This window comes from Dermacentor albipictus, chromosome 4, assembly GCF_038994185.2.
Source record: "Dermacentor albipictus isolate Rhodes 1998 colony chromosome 4, USDA_Dalb.pri_finalv2, whole genome shotgun sequence".
NCBI classification, from domain to species: Eukaryota; Metazoa; Arthropoda; class Arachnida; order Ixodida; family Ixodidae; genus Dermacentor; species Dermacentor albipictus.
Window position 1 is genome coordinate 89,567,595 of NC_091824.1, and position 17,261 is coordinate 89,584,855.

Sequence of the window (17,261 nt, forward strand, 5' to 3'; positions counted from 1 at the left end):
CTAGTTCTTAATCTGCCGCGCCCCAGATGAAGTAACGCGTCGCGTTTGGTTTGAGTTGGAAACAAGCTGTGATAGCTGTTGTCTTAGCGCAGATAAAGTGCACGAATCATTTTTTCTTCTTTCTTTCTTGCCAGAAAACCTGTAACCACAACAGCGAATTGATAACGTCAGTGCAAATGTTTAAAGGTGCGTTTTGTTTCGTCCCAGTCGCCATGACTTTTTCTAATGAGCACAAGGAAAACATGATCCTTTCCTTGGGAGCTGCAAATGGCAACAAGAGGAAGGCTGCAAATATACATCAGTCATGAAAATGTGGCAGTAGACCACACGCATCGACTATCATCAGAAAGAATGAAAACCTGAGACAAACCGGCAGCGCGGTGGAGGATTCCATCTTTGAGTCATAGCTTACGCGCGGATGTTCTAGCATTTATGGCCTCAAAACCTCATGCTAGCATGCGGGACGTAGCAGCCCACGTACTAATTTTCAAGTCCTCAGTCAGGAGGATTCCAAATGACTCGGCTTTCACCCATACCACGCTGTCCTGCACCACTGCTTGGAAGATAGGGACGAGTGGAATCGTCTAGATTTGTCGAATTGGGTCCTCACAAAAGCCGATGAGTCACCGGACTTTTTTAGCAACATCATCTACACAGAGGGGACAATTGTGCAGAAACGGCCAAGTAAATTTCCATAATGCACACCATTGGAGTGACTAGAGTCCAGACTGTGTAAAGCGCACTCAGCACCTGTATCAGTGGTCGTTCAACGTGTGGTTCAGAATTTTTGGTGGTGCTAAAATCGCTCCCACCTTCTATGATCACACATCGACTGCACAGCGTTACGTGGACGAAGTCCTTGAAGGAGTAATGGATGAGTTTCTCAGAGGAGTCTCGCTGTGATGTCTTCCATTTCTGTGGCACCATCAAGATGGACCACCAGCACACAGCAGTAGCCGAGCACGAAACTGGCTGCATGGGTCTTTTCATGCGCAATGGGATGCATTTACAGGCGCGTTTCTTTCGCGGTCGTTCTCGCAATTATACTAAATACTCCAGCATACTACCACGAAACCACGTCAGTAGTACGAAATGCTTACGCATCGTTCAAATAAATCGCAGCGAAGGTTCTGCGTAGATATTTCTTTTTTTTGCGTGTGTGCAGATGTCCCGGTACGATTGCCCATTCGGCAAATTTAGAAGTTGTACATTTACTTTATTGAACGCATCGGTTTTGTCTTTTTTCTACACGTTGGTCGCTTCCCGGTTTGTTTATTTCTCATTTATTTTTTGCCACGAACTTGTTTTTGCAGCGCATATACACTCTCATTAAAAATAATGCCGTCACTTTTTTTTGGCTTTGATCTGAAGCAAGTTTCTGGCTCGAAATATAGCTGCGCGCGCACTCTGTTGATGCGGTACGAAGAAAGCTGGGATTTCGAAACATTCTATGCCTATTCCATTGCTTTTCGCTTTTCGTGCGTGGTCCGAGCAGCGCTTCGGCCGCGTCATCAAGGGGCTTTTGTTATCAACGTGATCAGCCGTCCTTGAGGGACAAATAATAAGTGCGACGCAGAGAGGAAGGAATAGCTGTAAAGCCGCGAAACCTGCTGTTGGTGCTCCTTCCGTACTATTATCAAGGTGATGCGTTATCATTTTGAGTTTGCGACAGGGAAAGTAGTTGCTTTGAATCAGCTTATTGGACGGCGCTGCTTTATGATGCTTGTGGGAGCGCAGTCACGTGGTATTTTTCATTTTTCGTGAGGGTTTCTTTATCAGTCGAAAAAGAATGTATGCAATTAGTACGTCGCTTAAAACACCGCAGTTAGATGTCATTTGGGGGTGCCTACAGATGTTTCATTAACACTTTGATAATTACTACAGTAGCTCTCGAGTTACATAATTAATTATAATCGCCTAATTAAATTTCAGTAACGAAAATAGTGTGGGCGCCTACTCCGCTGTACTGGATACAATATGCATTATGTTTTCAAGGAGTAACGCAATTGCTTTTTTTTTTAAGTCTTGGTGCATGGTAGTTGGGATACGTTGTATAATTATTTCACTCAGTAGCCGAAATGATGCCAAGCCGGATTTACCTGAAATCAGAACCAACAGCACTCATGCGAGCAGAAAAAAAGAGAGAGATATAGAGAGAGACGCTGCAGTTTCTCTGGAAAGGCGAAGCACTATGAGTGATAGCGAAGTATAAAACCGTTTCACGAAAGAAGATAACACCACCGAGAGACGCCAGATTCTTGGTGGTTCGAGAGAACTCCGGCTGCCAAATTTAACTGTCTCCTACTATGAGGTCTTGTATATGCTCATATAAGGCCGTCACTTCAGTGAACAACTAATTCTTCGAGGTCACACGAAGTTTCTTGAAGTGCAACTGTCGAGTAGCACACTAGCTGGGTCTCGTGTCCTCTGTTTCATTGCCTCCAAACCTGAAGCTCGCTCGGTGTGGTCTCCTACTTCCCTGGAACTCAGCCCATCTTCGCCTTTCGTATGGCTCCACTGTAAGCAGCCAGGCGTGCAGTATTTGGATGTAGTTGCATTTTTCCCCTGGCTGCTTCCTTTTCCACCAAATGCCAATGATCGCACGGACACACCGAGCCCGTTGATCCGCGTCAAGAAAACCCGCAAGCTCATCGCCGTTTTTTTTTTTTCACGCAGAGGTTCTCCGAGATTTAGCCGTGCCATCGCGTGTGACGCTGTGTTTCCCAGGATTTCTCATTGAGGCACGGTTTCTCCCCGAGTCGCTGAGACGTTCAGATGTCTTTACGTATACCTCGCAGAGTACTTTTTTCTTTTCGTTTTTTATGACACGAATCGAAACTACACGATCAGTGAGGACACGCACCCCAAATCTATCTCTGTGAACTTCCAATGCACCCTCCAGAATGTTGTCTTTCTATATACGCTGAGTATTCTCGTTATTCAGGAACGCCAGAAAAACCACCGCCTTGTGCTTGCCAATGGTGACTAAAAAATACAATATATTCGACGAGGGAGATGCAAGAAGGAAAGAAGCAAGATTCGGTGATGTGGCTCACGCGCGCAGAGTATAAAAAAAGAAGAAAGGAAGAAAAAAAAGAAAAAAAAAAGCCCTTGCCGTAAACCGCTCAAAGGATGTACAGGCCAGAGTGGTTATACCTTTCCGAATAGACACAAGAACACACGCCGTGCAAGTCTTAGCGGAACGCCCGGCGGTTGTACGGAGCGATATATCTTTCGACGAATCGCTCCGGGCACGTCACCGACTACGACCGAAGGACGCCGCCCCTCGGTTGGGTGTCATGCGGGCGAGACGATCAATCGCGCTCTTCAGTATCAGTCGCGAGATTACGCTTCGCGATTGCCGCCTGTTTCGAATACAGATTCGATGTCTAGGACGCGGCGGCGCACATGCTACAAACTGTCTCTGTGTTACGTGCCTCTCCTAAGAAACAACAGGCCTTCTGGCAGAGCCTTGAAACACAAACACCCTAGCCCGTTTCTTTCGCATCAGAACACGTTGGCTTTGAGTGTTTGATTATAAGGCTTGTATAATAAAAACGAAGGAGGAAGAAATATTGAGACATTGAGCCGGTCACTCGGAAAGTTCGACTTTAAACGGACAAATTGAAGTGCTTAATTTCTAACAAGGCAGGCACGCGACACATTTTTTTTTATTATAACTTACTCGCTTATCAGGGCGTCTATGCATTAATCATTCAGGCTAAGTGGAAAGTTAAACCTGAGAAGCACGCTTCTAAGTCAATACAGACTCCGTGCGTTAACTGACGAGGAAGCTGTGATACCTCGCATCAAGGAACGCAAAGGCGCAGTGATACTCTCAAGGACGACTCGAGGATCGTAAAATGCACGTGAACACAGCGGTTATGTCTCCTCATGCGTCCGCTGTGGGTGTACCAAGTGTCGGCATTAGGAGCAGATATGTTGATCAACGGTTACTTCCGTCTCCGAAAGTAGTGACTTGCACACTGGTCCTTGCGTGGCATGACTTTCAAAGGTCGCTTGGTTTTGACATCTCAGAGCTGACACCTCGGCTGTGAGGATGATGTCGAGCCGAGAGCCATGAAATAATTTTGACCGCTTGTGGTCACTAAGGACGCGCACTATAAGGACGCGCAGATTTACTTTTTTTTGTTTGCTTCTTTATTTGTTTTGTTTATATGAAGTACGATGTATCGCATGTGCGGTTCCTAGTCCTCTAGTCAATTTATGCGCCAGTATTGATACATACCACAGTTGTACAGGTGCCTACGGGTGAATTTTCTTGCGATCTAGGCAAATAGTGCTCGAGTTTGACAATGCACATATAACCTTGAAATTCTTAGGTTGACACCAACAGTACGTCACTGCATTCCATGGAATATGGCCCGCCATGCATCTTTCTGTGTCTTTTTTTTAAAGAGCAGGCCAATTATAGTGGTCTGAAGACCTCCGGAAGATCATGCTTGAAAGAGGATCGGTTCTTGTGTGTTTGCCACAGTCTAAGGTACACGCGCCACTGTTCTGAAAGCGTACTTGAAGCGAGATGCATCTACGTGCTCGAAGCAGCCCAAAGTCCACGGGTCGCTGGTGCAAGAGTCCCCTTTTCAACTTGTACCGCTTAACGGTACCCTAATTTGGGTCTGGTGAAGTGACCTTGCATGGAACTCTGAGTAGAAAGCGCTTATATAGATGAGATCACGGAGTCTATCTTAATCGGTGGATGAGACCAAATAGTAAGCTGCTGGAGCGGTTGGCACGACGTGCGGTCTACGTTCATGATAATATTAAGAATTACAAGGTTGTAGATATGTAATCCTCTTTGTCGCATATACATTGTACACGCCTGTATATCTGTGATCCATCATTGTACATGTCGTCGTATCAATGTCATTGAATATTTAACTGTATGCAAGTGAAACTTGACCCCTCTTTTGTGATTGTTGTGGGACTGCCGTTCGCTGGACTTGCATCTTACAGGTCGCGCACCTGAGCAAAACGAGAACAAGGGGAAAGCCGGAGGCAAAGTTTCGACGAGTGAACTTGTCTTTTTCGAGGCGACATATGTACGTGTGTAGAAAAAGACAAGTCCACTTGTCGAAACGCTGGCTGCGGCTTTCACCCTGTTCTCCTGTTGACCTTCGTCTTGAATTTCCATCTCCCGCCTTCCCCGTGTTTTCCCAGGTCGTGTACATGATATTTGAAATCTACCCCCTGGAACAAATAAAGGAACGGAACAAGCTATCTATTGAGCAACCTCAGATAAAAGTGCTTACTTCTTTCAGTTTATTCGACTGTGTCGAATATGACGAATAAAATTATGTCCCACGACGCGATCATACCTCTTAGTCACGCGCATGCAGTAAGGACCAGTTTCATCACCTTCGTCGCATTCTGACAGCGGTAAGGTAGCCACGACCAAGACAGGTTACAAAACGTCAGCATTGCCATTTGTTGGGCGTGTTGGTATTGAAAGCATATTTAGCGCCAGCGAGCAAGGACAGAAGGGAGACGACACCAAAATTCGCTAACTTCAACGCGCTTTCAGAACGAAATGTCGCCATACTAACGGGCGAACGCAGTCGTTGAAGCCCTCCGATGTGCCCCTGTAGCAGCCTCGGCTTTTTTATTTCAATGCGGCTGAGCACTTGATCACCCCATTGGACTTCTCTAATTCGCATTATAAGTGGTCCTACAGGTCCCGCGACTTAGCACCGACCAAAAGAAGGTCCACTTGGTCCAACATTCATCAAAATTGTGTCATCAGCACACAATTTTGCAGCGACAAATGTCTTAGAAAATAGGCGATTCGAGACAAACCGATTCACCCGCCGCGGTGGCGTAGTGGCCACAGCATTGCGCTACTAAGCCTGAGGGCGCGGGATCGAATCACGGCGGCGGCGGCCGCGTTTTCTCTGGGGGTGAAATGCAAAAAGGTCCGTGCACTGGGTGCACGTTACAGAACCCCAGGTGGTCAAAATTAATCCGGAGTCCCTCACACCGGCGAGCCTCATAATTAGATCATGGTTGAAATTCATAATTGAAAATTCTTGAACGAAATGATTATTTCTATGTCGGCTAAAATTGGTGCTAGTGATGACCGCCGCGGTAGCGCATCGGCTATGGCGTTCTGCTCCTGAGAATGAGATCGTCGGTTCGAATCCCGGAAACGGTGGTCGTATTTTGATGGGGCCGAAATGCGAAAACACTCGTGTACACAAATCTAGGTGCACGTTAAAAGAAAAAAAAACAACCAAGTCATAGCCTCAGTGTCGCCTTGAGGCGTTAGCCATCACTAATCACTTAATCATGTCAATGAGATACTTAGGGCCTGAGCTTTGCGTACTTTAATCGCCAGTACAACTATTAATCAGTCAAGTTGTTAATAGTTACTTTTTCAATTAACGTTGTTAGCTGGATTGAACAACAGAATTGAAGTCAGCTAGCACACGAAGCATAACGTCTTGGACGAAACTGGAGCACCAGTTCAGAGAAGACACGCGTACTGAAACGTGCCGTGAAGAACTTTAGAATTAGCGAACTTACGTGCTCCACATTATATGATAGTGCAAAAATATCTGAAATCTAACATTAACACGTGTCGCTGCAGACTGTGTATAGTCTGTACGTACATAGCGCAAGAGTTTTTTTTAACAAATGGATAGGCTTTGATTACTGGCTGGCTTAAATTCTACAATTACATGTCCCCAGAGGGTCGTGGCCTAAAACAGTGATTTGTAAAATTTTGTCAATTAACCACCATAATGACGGCGATCACGCCAACTGTAATGTTCATCGCTGCTACGTACGAAGCTTGATTAGTAAAGATTATAATGTATTGTTCCGAATCCCATATTTCTAATAATATGAGACGGAATACGCGGTGTGTTACTAAAAAGATGGAATTATGGTCACTGACCACGAAAAACATAGAGGTGAAGGTAACGAAAAAACGCACATGAAGGCAACGTTCCGGAGTCCACTGCGGTCTCATTGTAGTCGCATATCACGTGACCAGTCTTGGAATTCGCGGGAAGAAATTCGCCCGCGTTGATGTTGCCAATCTTTTGCATTCTTGCGATAGCGATGCATCATTTCAAAATGTCTGGGTCATTATGGAATCACGCATGCTCTCAACGTCTGCGCGCGTGTATTTGGCGGACTAACACTGACGGCTGCAGCGTAATGGAGTAGGACACCACTAACCGTTGTCGCAGTAAAACGCACCACCCCAACAGCGCGACATATAGTATTAGACCTCCTATTGCGACACATGAGGTAGGAAGAGGTAGGGTTGGGGTAATATAACAGTGTAGGCATGGGTACACGACGTAAGGAGGATGAAGTAACAACTCTCAGAAAAGCACGATGTGTCCACGCGATTTGCATAAGCACCCTCGCTGCATGACGCTCCCAGCAAGCGCCTAGGGCCATTCCAAAGCAACCCACGTATGTGCGATTCTCATGAGGCAGATAGACGATACCACTGGGTGCAAGGGGCTGGGCAAATAAAAAAACGTAACCCTGAGGTGACCCAAGACTAACGTCTTTTCTTAGAAGCGTGTTCACCACGCGCCAACGCGGGCTCAAAAGGCGTGATGCTGCATAATTATACAAGCCATGAATCCATTGGCAACTCGACGATCTCGAAGATGCTATACATGTGATGAAGTTCTTTGGTTATGGTTGCGTAGTGCAGTGCCGTTGAACAAATAAAAGCGGTAATAAACTTCCAGAAGGGTGAGAAAGAGAAAAAGAAAAAAAAGAAGCCGCAATAGGCTCCACTTGCGTCACACTGGTACAGAACGCGAGCCCTTAAGTGTGCGTCCACGAATATAGATGCACAGATAACACGCAATGGAACATGAAGTTAGCTACCGTTGATCAGTCTGTACTTCGCTGCTGACACGTGACTCGCCTTGTAAGGTTTCGCCGGTGCAAGACACGGATGAGGTCACACCAAGGCATTTATAATGCTAACACTACGCTGGTTATTTAGACCCCCGACCAACAGACATGCCAAAGGTCGGACGTCTGCCCTCGGTCCCCCTCCCCCCTCTTCACACCACCTTCGGCGAAAGGTGGGGTGAACCGCTTCACACGATGTGATGCTACAAACGGAGCTATAGTTCATGTATATCGATTGCGTGCAAGATAGTGCAACGTAGGGAAACCAGGTCTTAAATTTTCATATTTACTCGAAAGCTTACTTGATGATGATGATGAACATCATCATCAACAGCAGCAGCAACCTATTTTTATTCCCACTGCAGTACAAAGGCCTCTCCCAGCTACCTCCAATTAATCCTAGCCGATTACAACGTGCTGCAGCAAATTCATAATTTCATCATAACCCTAGTATTGTGCCATTCTCTACTGCATTTTCCTTCTCTTGACACCCATTCTGTAACTCCAATGGCCCACCCGCTACCTGCCCTACGCATAACACGGCCTGCCCGGCTTCATTTCTTCTAATATCGAATATTTCTCTGTAATAATATGTGAACTGGAATATCGCTACCCCCGTTTGATCTCTGATCCACACCATTCTCTTGCTGTGGCTTGACGTTACACCTAACATTTTTCGTTCCATCGCTCTTTGCGCGGTTCTTCACTTGTTGTCAAGCTTCTATGTAAACCTCTAAATTTCTGCCCCATATGTTAGCACTGATAGAATGCAATGATTGCACCATTTTCTTTTCAGTGATAGCTACCAGCCAAGATATGGAAACGTCTGCCGTGCGCGTTCCAACCCAATTTTTTTCTTTAGATCTCCTTCTCATGATCAAGGTCTCCCGTAAGCAATCGACCTAGATAAAAGTACTCCTGCACAGACTCTAGAGGATGTGCAGGAGTGCCTTTCTGATGCGAATACCTCCATGTCAAAGATAAGCAAACCAGCTGACATATTCGACACCAGTTTTGTTGAGAGCCCTAAATGCACTTTGCAAAGTCAACGTTTCACTTGAATGCGGCTATTCGAAGATTACACTGCTATAGGGCGTAACACATTGCGATAATCGCCAGAGTGACTCGCCACTCCATTGCTCACACCCTCATTCTCTCTCCCGCATGCATTGGATGAAGCATGCATTCGATGGCGAAATTTAAGGAGTCTAGAGGTTTGCAAAGAATGCCGCAGGTGATGCCGTGGCCGAAACCACTGATAACAAAAGATCATTAGAGCAATGTAACGGTCATCTTACTCTCTCTTCCTCGCCCTTCAATTTAATGCAACTTATTTTTCTCCACGACTTACGAGTCTCTAAATAATTTGCTTCCTGTCCGTAGCTAGGTAAATAATTTAGGCGGCAACTTCAAGCATTTCTTTAGGTGAGTGCAATTAACTTGTGCGTAGTCAGGAGGCATGCCTCAATACCGACTTATTATATCAATGAACAAGGAATTATTACATGGAAAGAAAGCAAAGCCGACTTTCACCCAAAGTGACCACACTGGCGAGACGGAGTGCAATATATGCTACTCTCAGAAGACCATAAAAAGCACTTGCGGCGCCATGCTGCGGGTGAACGGAAAGGCAGTTATTCGTGGTAACGCTACATTTCGTTTGTTTTTCTCTCCAATGTATGACCAGGCAATATACGCTTGAAAAAACACAGCAGATGGTTTTTTTAGGCGTGTACCAAGGCTCAAGCTTCTATATACTTCAATTTGATTATTTTTTTTCGGGAGGAGGTGGGAGTGATAAAAAAGTCACAATTTCTAAACGGCAAACTACCGGTCTTAGTGTACAAATAAGAGAAATGACAAGTGAGCAACCTCGAAGCCAGACACACATTTTCTAGTTCACACACTTAAGCACAAAGAAATTAATGATGTCTTCGGGCCTCAACAATGAACAGTGGCCTTTTCTTGCGCATTGTTCGCGCTAAGTGTGAAACGAGCCAATTTGTGTACACGCGTGCAAGTTTGACAGGGTGACTTAAAAGGGAAAGAATTTCAATATTTGTTTTCCAGTAGATCACATAAAATTATTGGCCATGATAGAAGGAAATTCCCTTCAGAAGCCTGCAAGAAAGCAACCATTGAAATTTCGTTCATGTACGCTAAGTATCACTGCATGCTTGCTCTCACTAGTTGCAAGAGGAATCTCTTTGTTTTCAAAGCCTTTTTCTTTCTTTTTTTCACCAGCGCCTGCCTGATATTGTCGTGTGTTGTTCACATGTCCTCTCCATAAGGTAGTAAACAGCGTGTCGTTGCTGGTACCAAACAAAACGGTTTATTTTATCAACTGTGCTTTTCAGCAGGTCAAATAGCCATTTTCTCTAAGCTAGAAAGGACAGATTTTGATAACGTTTGTGCTATGCGTCACCCTTCCTCAGCTCGACACAGCGCAAGTGAAATGATTTCAATTCTAATGTTCAGTTTGCTGGCAGCAATAATAATAAAAAAAATATTAACAATGTTGGGGGAGCTTGATTTGGCACACGTTCAGATAAAGCCAGGCTTTGCATAGCTCGAGTAACCGTCGTGTGCGCCCGCGTTGACGTCAAACGTTGCGTGTATCAACCCGCATACGCAACAAGAACGCCTGCCGCGCAAAAAGGACAGCGAATGCCTCGAGCGGTCCAAAACACCCTGCCAGGCGGGCAGGCAGGAGCGCACGTTAGGCTCGATGGGGCTGGCTCCCTGCATACGATAATTGCATGCAGGGAGCGAACCCGCTACATAACGTAGACGTGCGTGAACCAGCATCACACCTCCGAGTCAATCCGTCTCAACTTCGCAGCATTAAACTGCTCGAACTTGACAGCGCTGGCGACATTAAGGAAGATCGAACGTCAAAGCTATGCGAGACCCCGAATATACCTGTCTGCACTCCGCGCACGTTTTTATTCGCTTCGGTTCTGCGGTGGCGCCGCGCCGATTGCCTGTACCGAAGCAATTAAAACGACGAGGTTTCGTTCAGCTCTTTTTTTTTTCTCGGGAGGGACAGTGGTAATATACAGTTCGCATCGAAGCGAGTCTCCGGCACGTGGAGAACCGCTGTACCGTCGCCAAGGTGGCGCCCGCTCGAGGAGGCACGGGTGCACTTTATTTGAAACGACTGCCAGCGCGAAACGGCCCCAAGTATTGTCACGTGGTGGTGACACAAGAAAGGCACGCGGACAAACGCCGACTATCGTCCGTGTTGTCTTAATTTCTTGTGTACTTGGTCCCGTTTCGCGCTGTCAGTAGTTTCGGTGTGGAACACCAACGTGCCCAACGTGCCGTCCTTTTGGAGAACCTTGTGTGCAAACCCGACCCACGTGCACGGGCCCCTCTGTACGACCGACGCCGGCGCTGAGGGACATCGCTCCTCTGCCGAGCCACACGCCGCTAACATTTGATCGCACCTGCCACAGGGGAGTAACACACACCGGCGTGCCTTGCGGCAGTCGCAGTTCGAGTGCCCTTGCAGAAAGAGAGATAGAGCAAAAAAAAAGAAAAGAAAGATCTACAGCGTTCCTTATCGCGATGTAGTTTAACTGCTGTGGATGCCAGCGGCAAGTGTTGTGAAATATTGCCGCTGCGAGTAGCAATGCTGTTGCGCTGGAAAGGACAACAGAGAGCGAATTTCATTGGTGTGAAATTCCTTCTGAGTTACATTTTCTCTCACGCATTGAGCAGTAACGCCACGGGTCGCTATTGAATTGTCGCTTACCAATGTCCAAGTTGATGTCACGTAGTTAATAGATTTAGGCTAGCCATGAAATCAATCTGACCATCAAGTTCTCACGTGTGAAGCAACGTTTCCTGTGGAAACTAAAGCAAAAATATAATTAGTGTTTCCTTCAAAATTATCGCCTAGGCATATCATGTAACCTTCACTTAAATTAAGTACGTGATTTCAGATTCATTTTAGTACATAATTTAGAATATTCCTTTGTGCCTTGAAGCGGCACTAACTACTCCTCTCTTCGTAGTACATGAAGTAGTTGTAGGTAACAGCAATAACAGGTCAACAACTTCCTATAATATATATTGCTTGCTCAAAATACGTATGGCCCACTAATGCCACGACTAGAGCGTGATTGGCGTTTTGTGGCGGAACTAATGATTGCACATGTAATGGTCCTGTATGAACTCCATTTGTCACAGAGGCCACTCTAATCGAAACTCAGGTAAGGGCCCTTAAGCTCGCCACCGGCATAATTCTTCGAGCTCTCTGCAGTGACTTTACAGTAGGCTACGCCTTGTCTGCGCAACAGGTGGTGCAATTTGTAGCTTTGACAACGTTGCGCGTTGCGAAGTTTACTTATGCTGCATTAAAATTTGGTCCAAGAGGCCAGTCTTGTCAACAAGAGTGTGTGAAACACGGGTATGGTAGCGGGCCCACATACTGCGTGATACTGTTTTACGATGACATTGAAGGCCACGTGTAGTAGGTCTATAGCGTTAACTGGGGAATCTGGTGCAGTGGCTCGGAAATGCTTCTTACCTGCTACTTCATTAAACCTCCCAATACGATAAGGCATTTTGAACGATAGCGCTCTTAATAACAACATGCCGGTTTGTCATGGGCATATATATCTTTATGGGCTGAGTGACTGATGATTGAACAACTCAGTTTGGTCTACTTAATTATTGGTTGGACATGCTCGGTGTCATATAGAGGTCACTTATTCATATTTCGTGAATAAAAGGCATCCAGCTAAATGTAACACAACCACCGAACCGCGATAGTTTCTATACCAACAAACAGCGAACCAAAGGGGATAACACCTTACGCACAGCCTCTCAATCTAATGAATTCAGATTCAGGATAATGGGTAAGCTGCCTCGTGAGTGAGCTCCAACAGCTAACCTCTAGGGTTAACCCATATTGGAGAAAGAATCGCGCAAATGTAGACAAGAATAACAAGGGGATAAACACATAGGAAAGCTTAACAACGCCTGCTGTAGGGGTTGGGAGACGGACTCCGGGATGAAAACCCACAACTTGGGAGGATTTATTCTACATTATGTACAGAGAGGTGAGCGTCAAGTATCAGACGTACAGTCATTACGGGCCAGCAGCAACTCGGACGCTGCGGCCCGCGGCAAGAAGTTCGAGAGAGGTGAATCAGGGAATCAGGGCATGTCCCAGAATGCTCAGGTCTCTCTGGAAGGCTTCTTATAAACCCTTCGAGCACTGTAAGTCACGTCATGTTTGACCAATGGGAGAGTCCACTCCGATGACGCCACTTTCAGCCAATGGTAGGCGCCCGTGTCGTGGTGTCACACCTGGCGGCTTGCTGCGGTCTTGCATCACAGACTGGCAATACACTTCGAACAAGGAGAAGGGGAGGGCTGCACCTGCTCCATTGTCCGACGCCCACCTGCAAATCCCGGCGGTGCACGAACTTGTTGGCACGTGAACTTGATGCCTTAAACTTGTTTGCTCGGCCGCTTCTCTGGAATGCGTTCTGCATTCCTCAATTAGCTGTGCTGCAATCCGACGTGGTCTGGGGAACTCGAAGTAATCGCAGGAACCAGCTCCATATCTAACACTGCATACGGGCTAGATGGTGCACTGCAGATCGTCGGAAAATAAGCGCACAGGTAGACACACACGAACAGCCGAGAAAGACAAGGGACAGGTACTGACGGACTGTCTTGTGTCTTTCTCGGCTGTTCGTGTGTGTCTTCCTGTGCGCTTATTTTCCGTCGAAAACCTTGGCCAGCTTAGCTCCGTTCGTGCAGCGAGTGAGCTGATTCAGCTGTGGCCTCGCTTTCGATTCTCGGACCAGGATAAATTTCTTTACCAAGGTCTGCGATGCTTCTTCTTTTTTTCCGCGGAGCCCAAATGACGGGTTTCCTTTGCAACTTTATGTTGTAATAAATTGTATGTCACTTTATGAATCTGTGTACGCCTGGCGGATTTTTGCAGAACTAATTTGGTTAGTCCCTCCACTAGTTGGTTAGTCTCTCCAGGTACGTATTCTTCCCAGTAAGAAATAATGAACAGTCGGGATCAACGTTACCAACCACTTTGGTATCGGCAACCGCCGGCTCACTTTAGAGGAAAAGCGATGCAAGGTTATGCAGTAACGAAACAGTCGGGAGCACTTTCTGTCGTGATCCGTCGGCTCTCCGTTTTTCAAGAGCTTGGTTTCGTTTTGTTTTAGTTTCTCTGCTTTTTCTTTCCCTTCTGTTTTTTACGCTGGATGCAGCCTTGCGTCAAGTGTAGAATAGCGCTTGCTTCCTCCTGCATAAATGTGAGGCACTGAAAGTGTCTCGTCGGTTTAGATTTTCTCTTTATCCGAAGTCTGCCATGGAAGCTATACCACGAGAATTTTTTTTATAGCATCAGGAATACTATGAAAATATTTCTAAAAAAGCGCACACAAAAAAGGTTCTATCTCAATCGACAAGTATCTCTTCTTGCCTATCTTTGGCGGTGCTTAATTGACCGAAGTGGGATATTTTAACAATGTATTCGCGTGACCAGCAACAGTGTTCTCATTAAAACTCAAGTTGCGAGCTTGAGATCATCCCTCGAAAACGAGAAATTTAACCCAGCTTGTTCTGAAATGGCGTAGAAGTGATATTAATATCTCGATCTATATTTTGAAAGAGAGAGAGAGATAACCATACTTATTAGATTGAGGCCCCCTGTCCGGTGATAAAAGGTCTCACAGGGGTAATAAGCGGTAAATGGAGACGGAAGCGAGAGTGCGTCGTTGATGGATGCCATCAACGACGCGTGGTTTCTTGGTTGTGGGGAGTCCGCTTCCTCCGCTCTGGTAAGCCCAAGCGCCGTAGTAAGCTACGTTAACGCAGCCAATGGTCCTCAAATGTGCGGGGCCTTCTTGGTAGCGTCTCAATGACAGAGTGAAATTTTTTGGGCCACTATATGAATACCCTGAAACTTAACAGGTTGTCAGGTAGGCCTGTAGTTAGGTAAACAACCAACATCCCCTCGGCATTAGCGTTGTTTCTTATCGAAAAAAAAAACAGGTCGGAAAGGTGAACTATTCTTTCCCCTGAGCTGCTTTGGAAAATTGAAGGCGGGTGCACCGCCTTACTTCGACATCACTCGCGTTGTACGAAACCTTATCTCAGTAGAAGTCGCTCATATTGTATTTTTCGTAGCTTTAATTAAGCCAGTAGTCTAGCTGGTTATATATACGCTATATTCATTCAGCGCCCCTTCGATGAAGACACTGAAGGCCATGCAAAATTTTAACGGGCAAATTCGCTTCTCGCCGGCGTCTGAAACGCAGGAAGGCAGTCCTGGTTCGGTATCGTACCTCGGCGCTCCCGGGCTCTTCCTCACTGAAGCCACACATTCTTCGTCAGAGCACGCGCAGCGCTAGTGCACGTGACGAAGCACCGAGGCACCAGAGCGGCAAACACATGCAACGTGTTTCGCGCGCCTGACTGACGCAGCGTCGGTGACAGCGCGCAAAGCACACGCTATATTAATTGCCTAAATGCACTGACTCGCAATTCTCGCAAAGAATAGCGACAAACTACACTCCATACCAGTCGTTACATCAGAGCCGTGGCTGCGCAGTGTGCGTTGACGCGGCGCTTGGGATACGTACGTACGAAATAAACTACACGTGGTAGTCGCATTATGCCTCCCTTCACTTCATTTATCAAACTCGCTTTTGTACTCCTCGTTCAGGCTACAGAAAATGACAACGTAAAAGAACCATGAATACAGAAGCATCCTATATATGGTGTCCGAGGTAGCGTTAGTAAAGCTGCTAAAGAAAACGAACATTTAGAAAGCACGGTGCAAGGTACGGTTATAAGACCTATGGTATTCGGTCGTCAGACTTCTGACGACCGAGAATTATGTCTTATAATTGTATCTTGCATTGTGATTTTTTAATATTCTTTTTCGTTCATCAACTTGGCTAACATTAGCTGGGACACACGGTATATTACATAGGAAAATACAAGAAGGTTGAAGGTTCAGGCTCCCATGCCCCAACTCACATCTGGGCGCCACCAAGTAGTTCTTGTCGATATCGGGCAGCGAGTTGAGGCTCTTTTCGGAGCCGTGGTTGCTGTAGGCCGCGTCCAGCTTGCCATTCTCCAGCGGCTGGATGGTGAGGAGCACGGGCTCCTTATCCATGTCTGATCCCTTCGGCTTCGTCTTCCTGTTTCGACGTTCACCCGAGAACACCGTTGAGGCAAGGCGCCAATTCGATCGGTGCCCGCTTACCCCCAACGACGACGACGACGAGGCTTCGCAAAACACGTCACTTCACTGAAATCACGCAGTCCACAGGTGCGTCGTTGCCGCTGCTCAACCACCTACGCCGGACAGAACGCAAGCACGCTCGCACGTAGCGCAACGGTAAATGTAACGCGCGAGAAGAAACACACGAACGAGACCGTGCAGGATCTTGAGAGCGACGGGAAGCGCGGGAGCACAGGAGGGATGCTAGAGGCGAATGCGGAGGAAGGCGCGTCAGCTGTGCGTACGCGCACGCGACTGCGTTGTGTGTGAGCGACAAGAACAGGGGCTGGCGGCGCCCGCGATGCAGCTACCCCCCCGCCGCAGTACCGCTTCTGATTACATGGATGCCCCTTTCTTTGCGGGGAAAGACACGCAGGAGGGGGGCGACGGGGTTTGGCCGCCGAAGGGGGAAGTGGGGAAGGATGGCGATGTCATGACGTCGAGCCGATCCTTAGGAAACTGGTTTCCTCGCTTTCGCGGAGAGAGCGCCGGCGAGTGAGGCGACGAGCACGACGCTCGCAGCGACGAAGAAGGAAACCGATGCCTTCGAGGCAAGACGAGAAAGAGAGAAGTGCGCGGCCTCTTACGTATTTTATGTGCCCGCTAGGATGGACACGTCTACCCCCCCACTGGCCGCCCTCCACCCCCGTGGCGCGTGCTGTACACGCTGCCCCCGAGGCGGTTTCGGGGCGTTCGCGCGGCGTCGGGCCGCGACGACCTTGGCAGATCGGAGGCTCGCGCGCGCGGTCGCAAGGTTAGCCGCCGCGCAGCAACGGCAGCGTCGAAGCCGACGGCGATTATCCAGCGGCCGTCGCTGTGCCCGCAGCAGATGTTGCCGATGCCTGCGCGCTAATATACTACACCCCGCGTGCGTGCGTGCGTGCCAGCCTACTATCTTTGCAAGAGGGCGCGTGCACGTCGCCACCGCGTCGGCTTCCTCCTCTTTTTTTCAACGCACAGCGGCGCGGCTGACGCCGTCGGAAGGCCGGGAGCAATGTGAACCCTCTGGCGAAGCGTTAGCCGCCGCGTCGCCGTGGCCGTGAAGCGGCGCAGGAAGTGCTCGTTCCGGGTGAAACTGGCTACT

At 47.5% G+C, this 17,261-nt stretch overlaps 1 protein-coding gene across 1 annotated transcript in view; it reads right to left on the minus strand.

Moving 5' to 3' along the window:
- LOC135917683 (ATP-binding cassette sub-family G member 1-like) overlaps positions 1-16,551 on the minus strand; it is an 86,630-nt gene extending 70,079 nt beyond the window's left edge. Inside the window, exon 1 of the mRNA XM_065451255.2 lies at positions 15,931-16,551. Coding sequence (XP_065307327.1) covers positions 15,931-16,069 — 139 coding nt within the window. The 5' untranslated portion in view covers positions 16,070-16,551. The remainder of the gene's footprint in view (positions 1-15,930) is intronic.
- Positions 16,552-17,261: the final 710 nt, after the last annotated feature.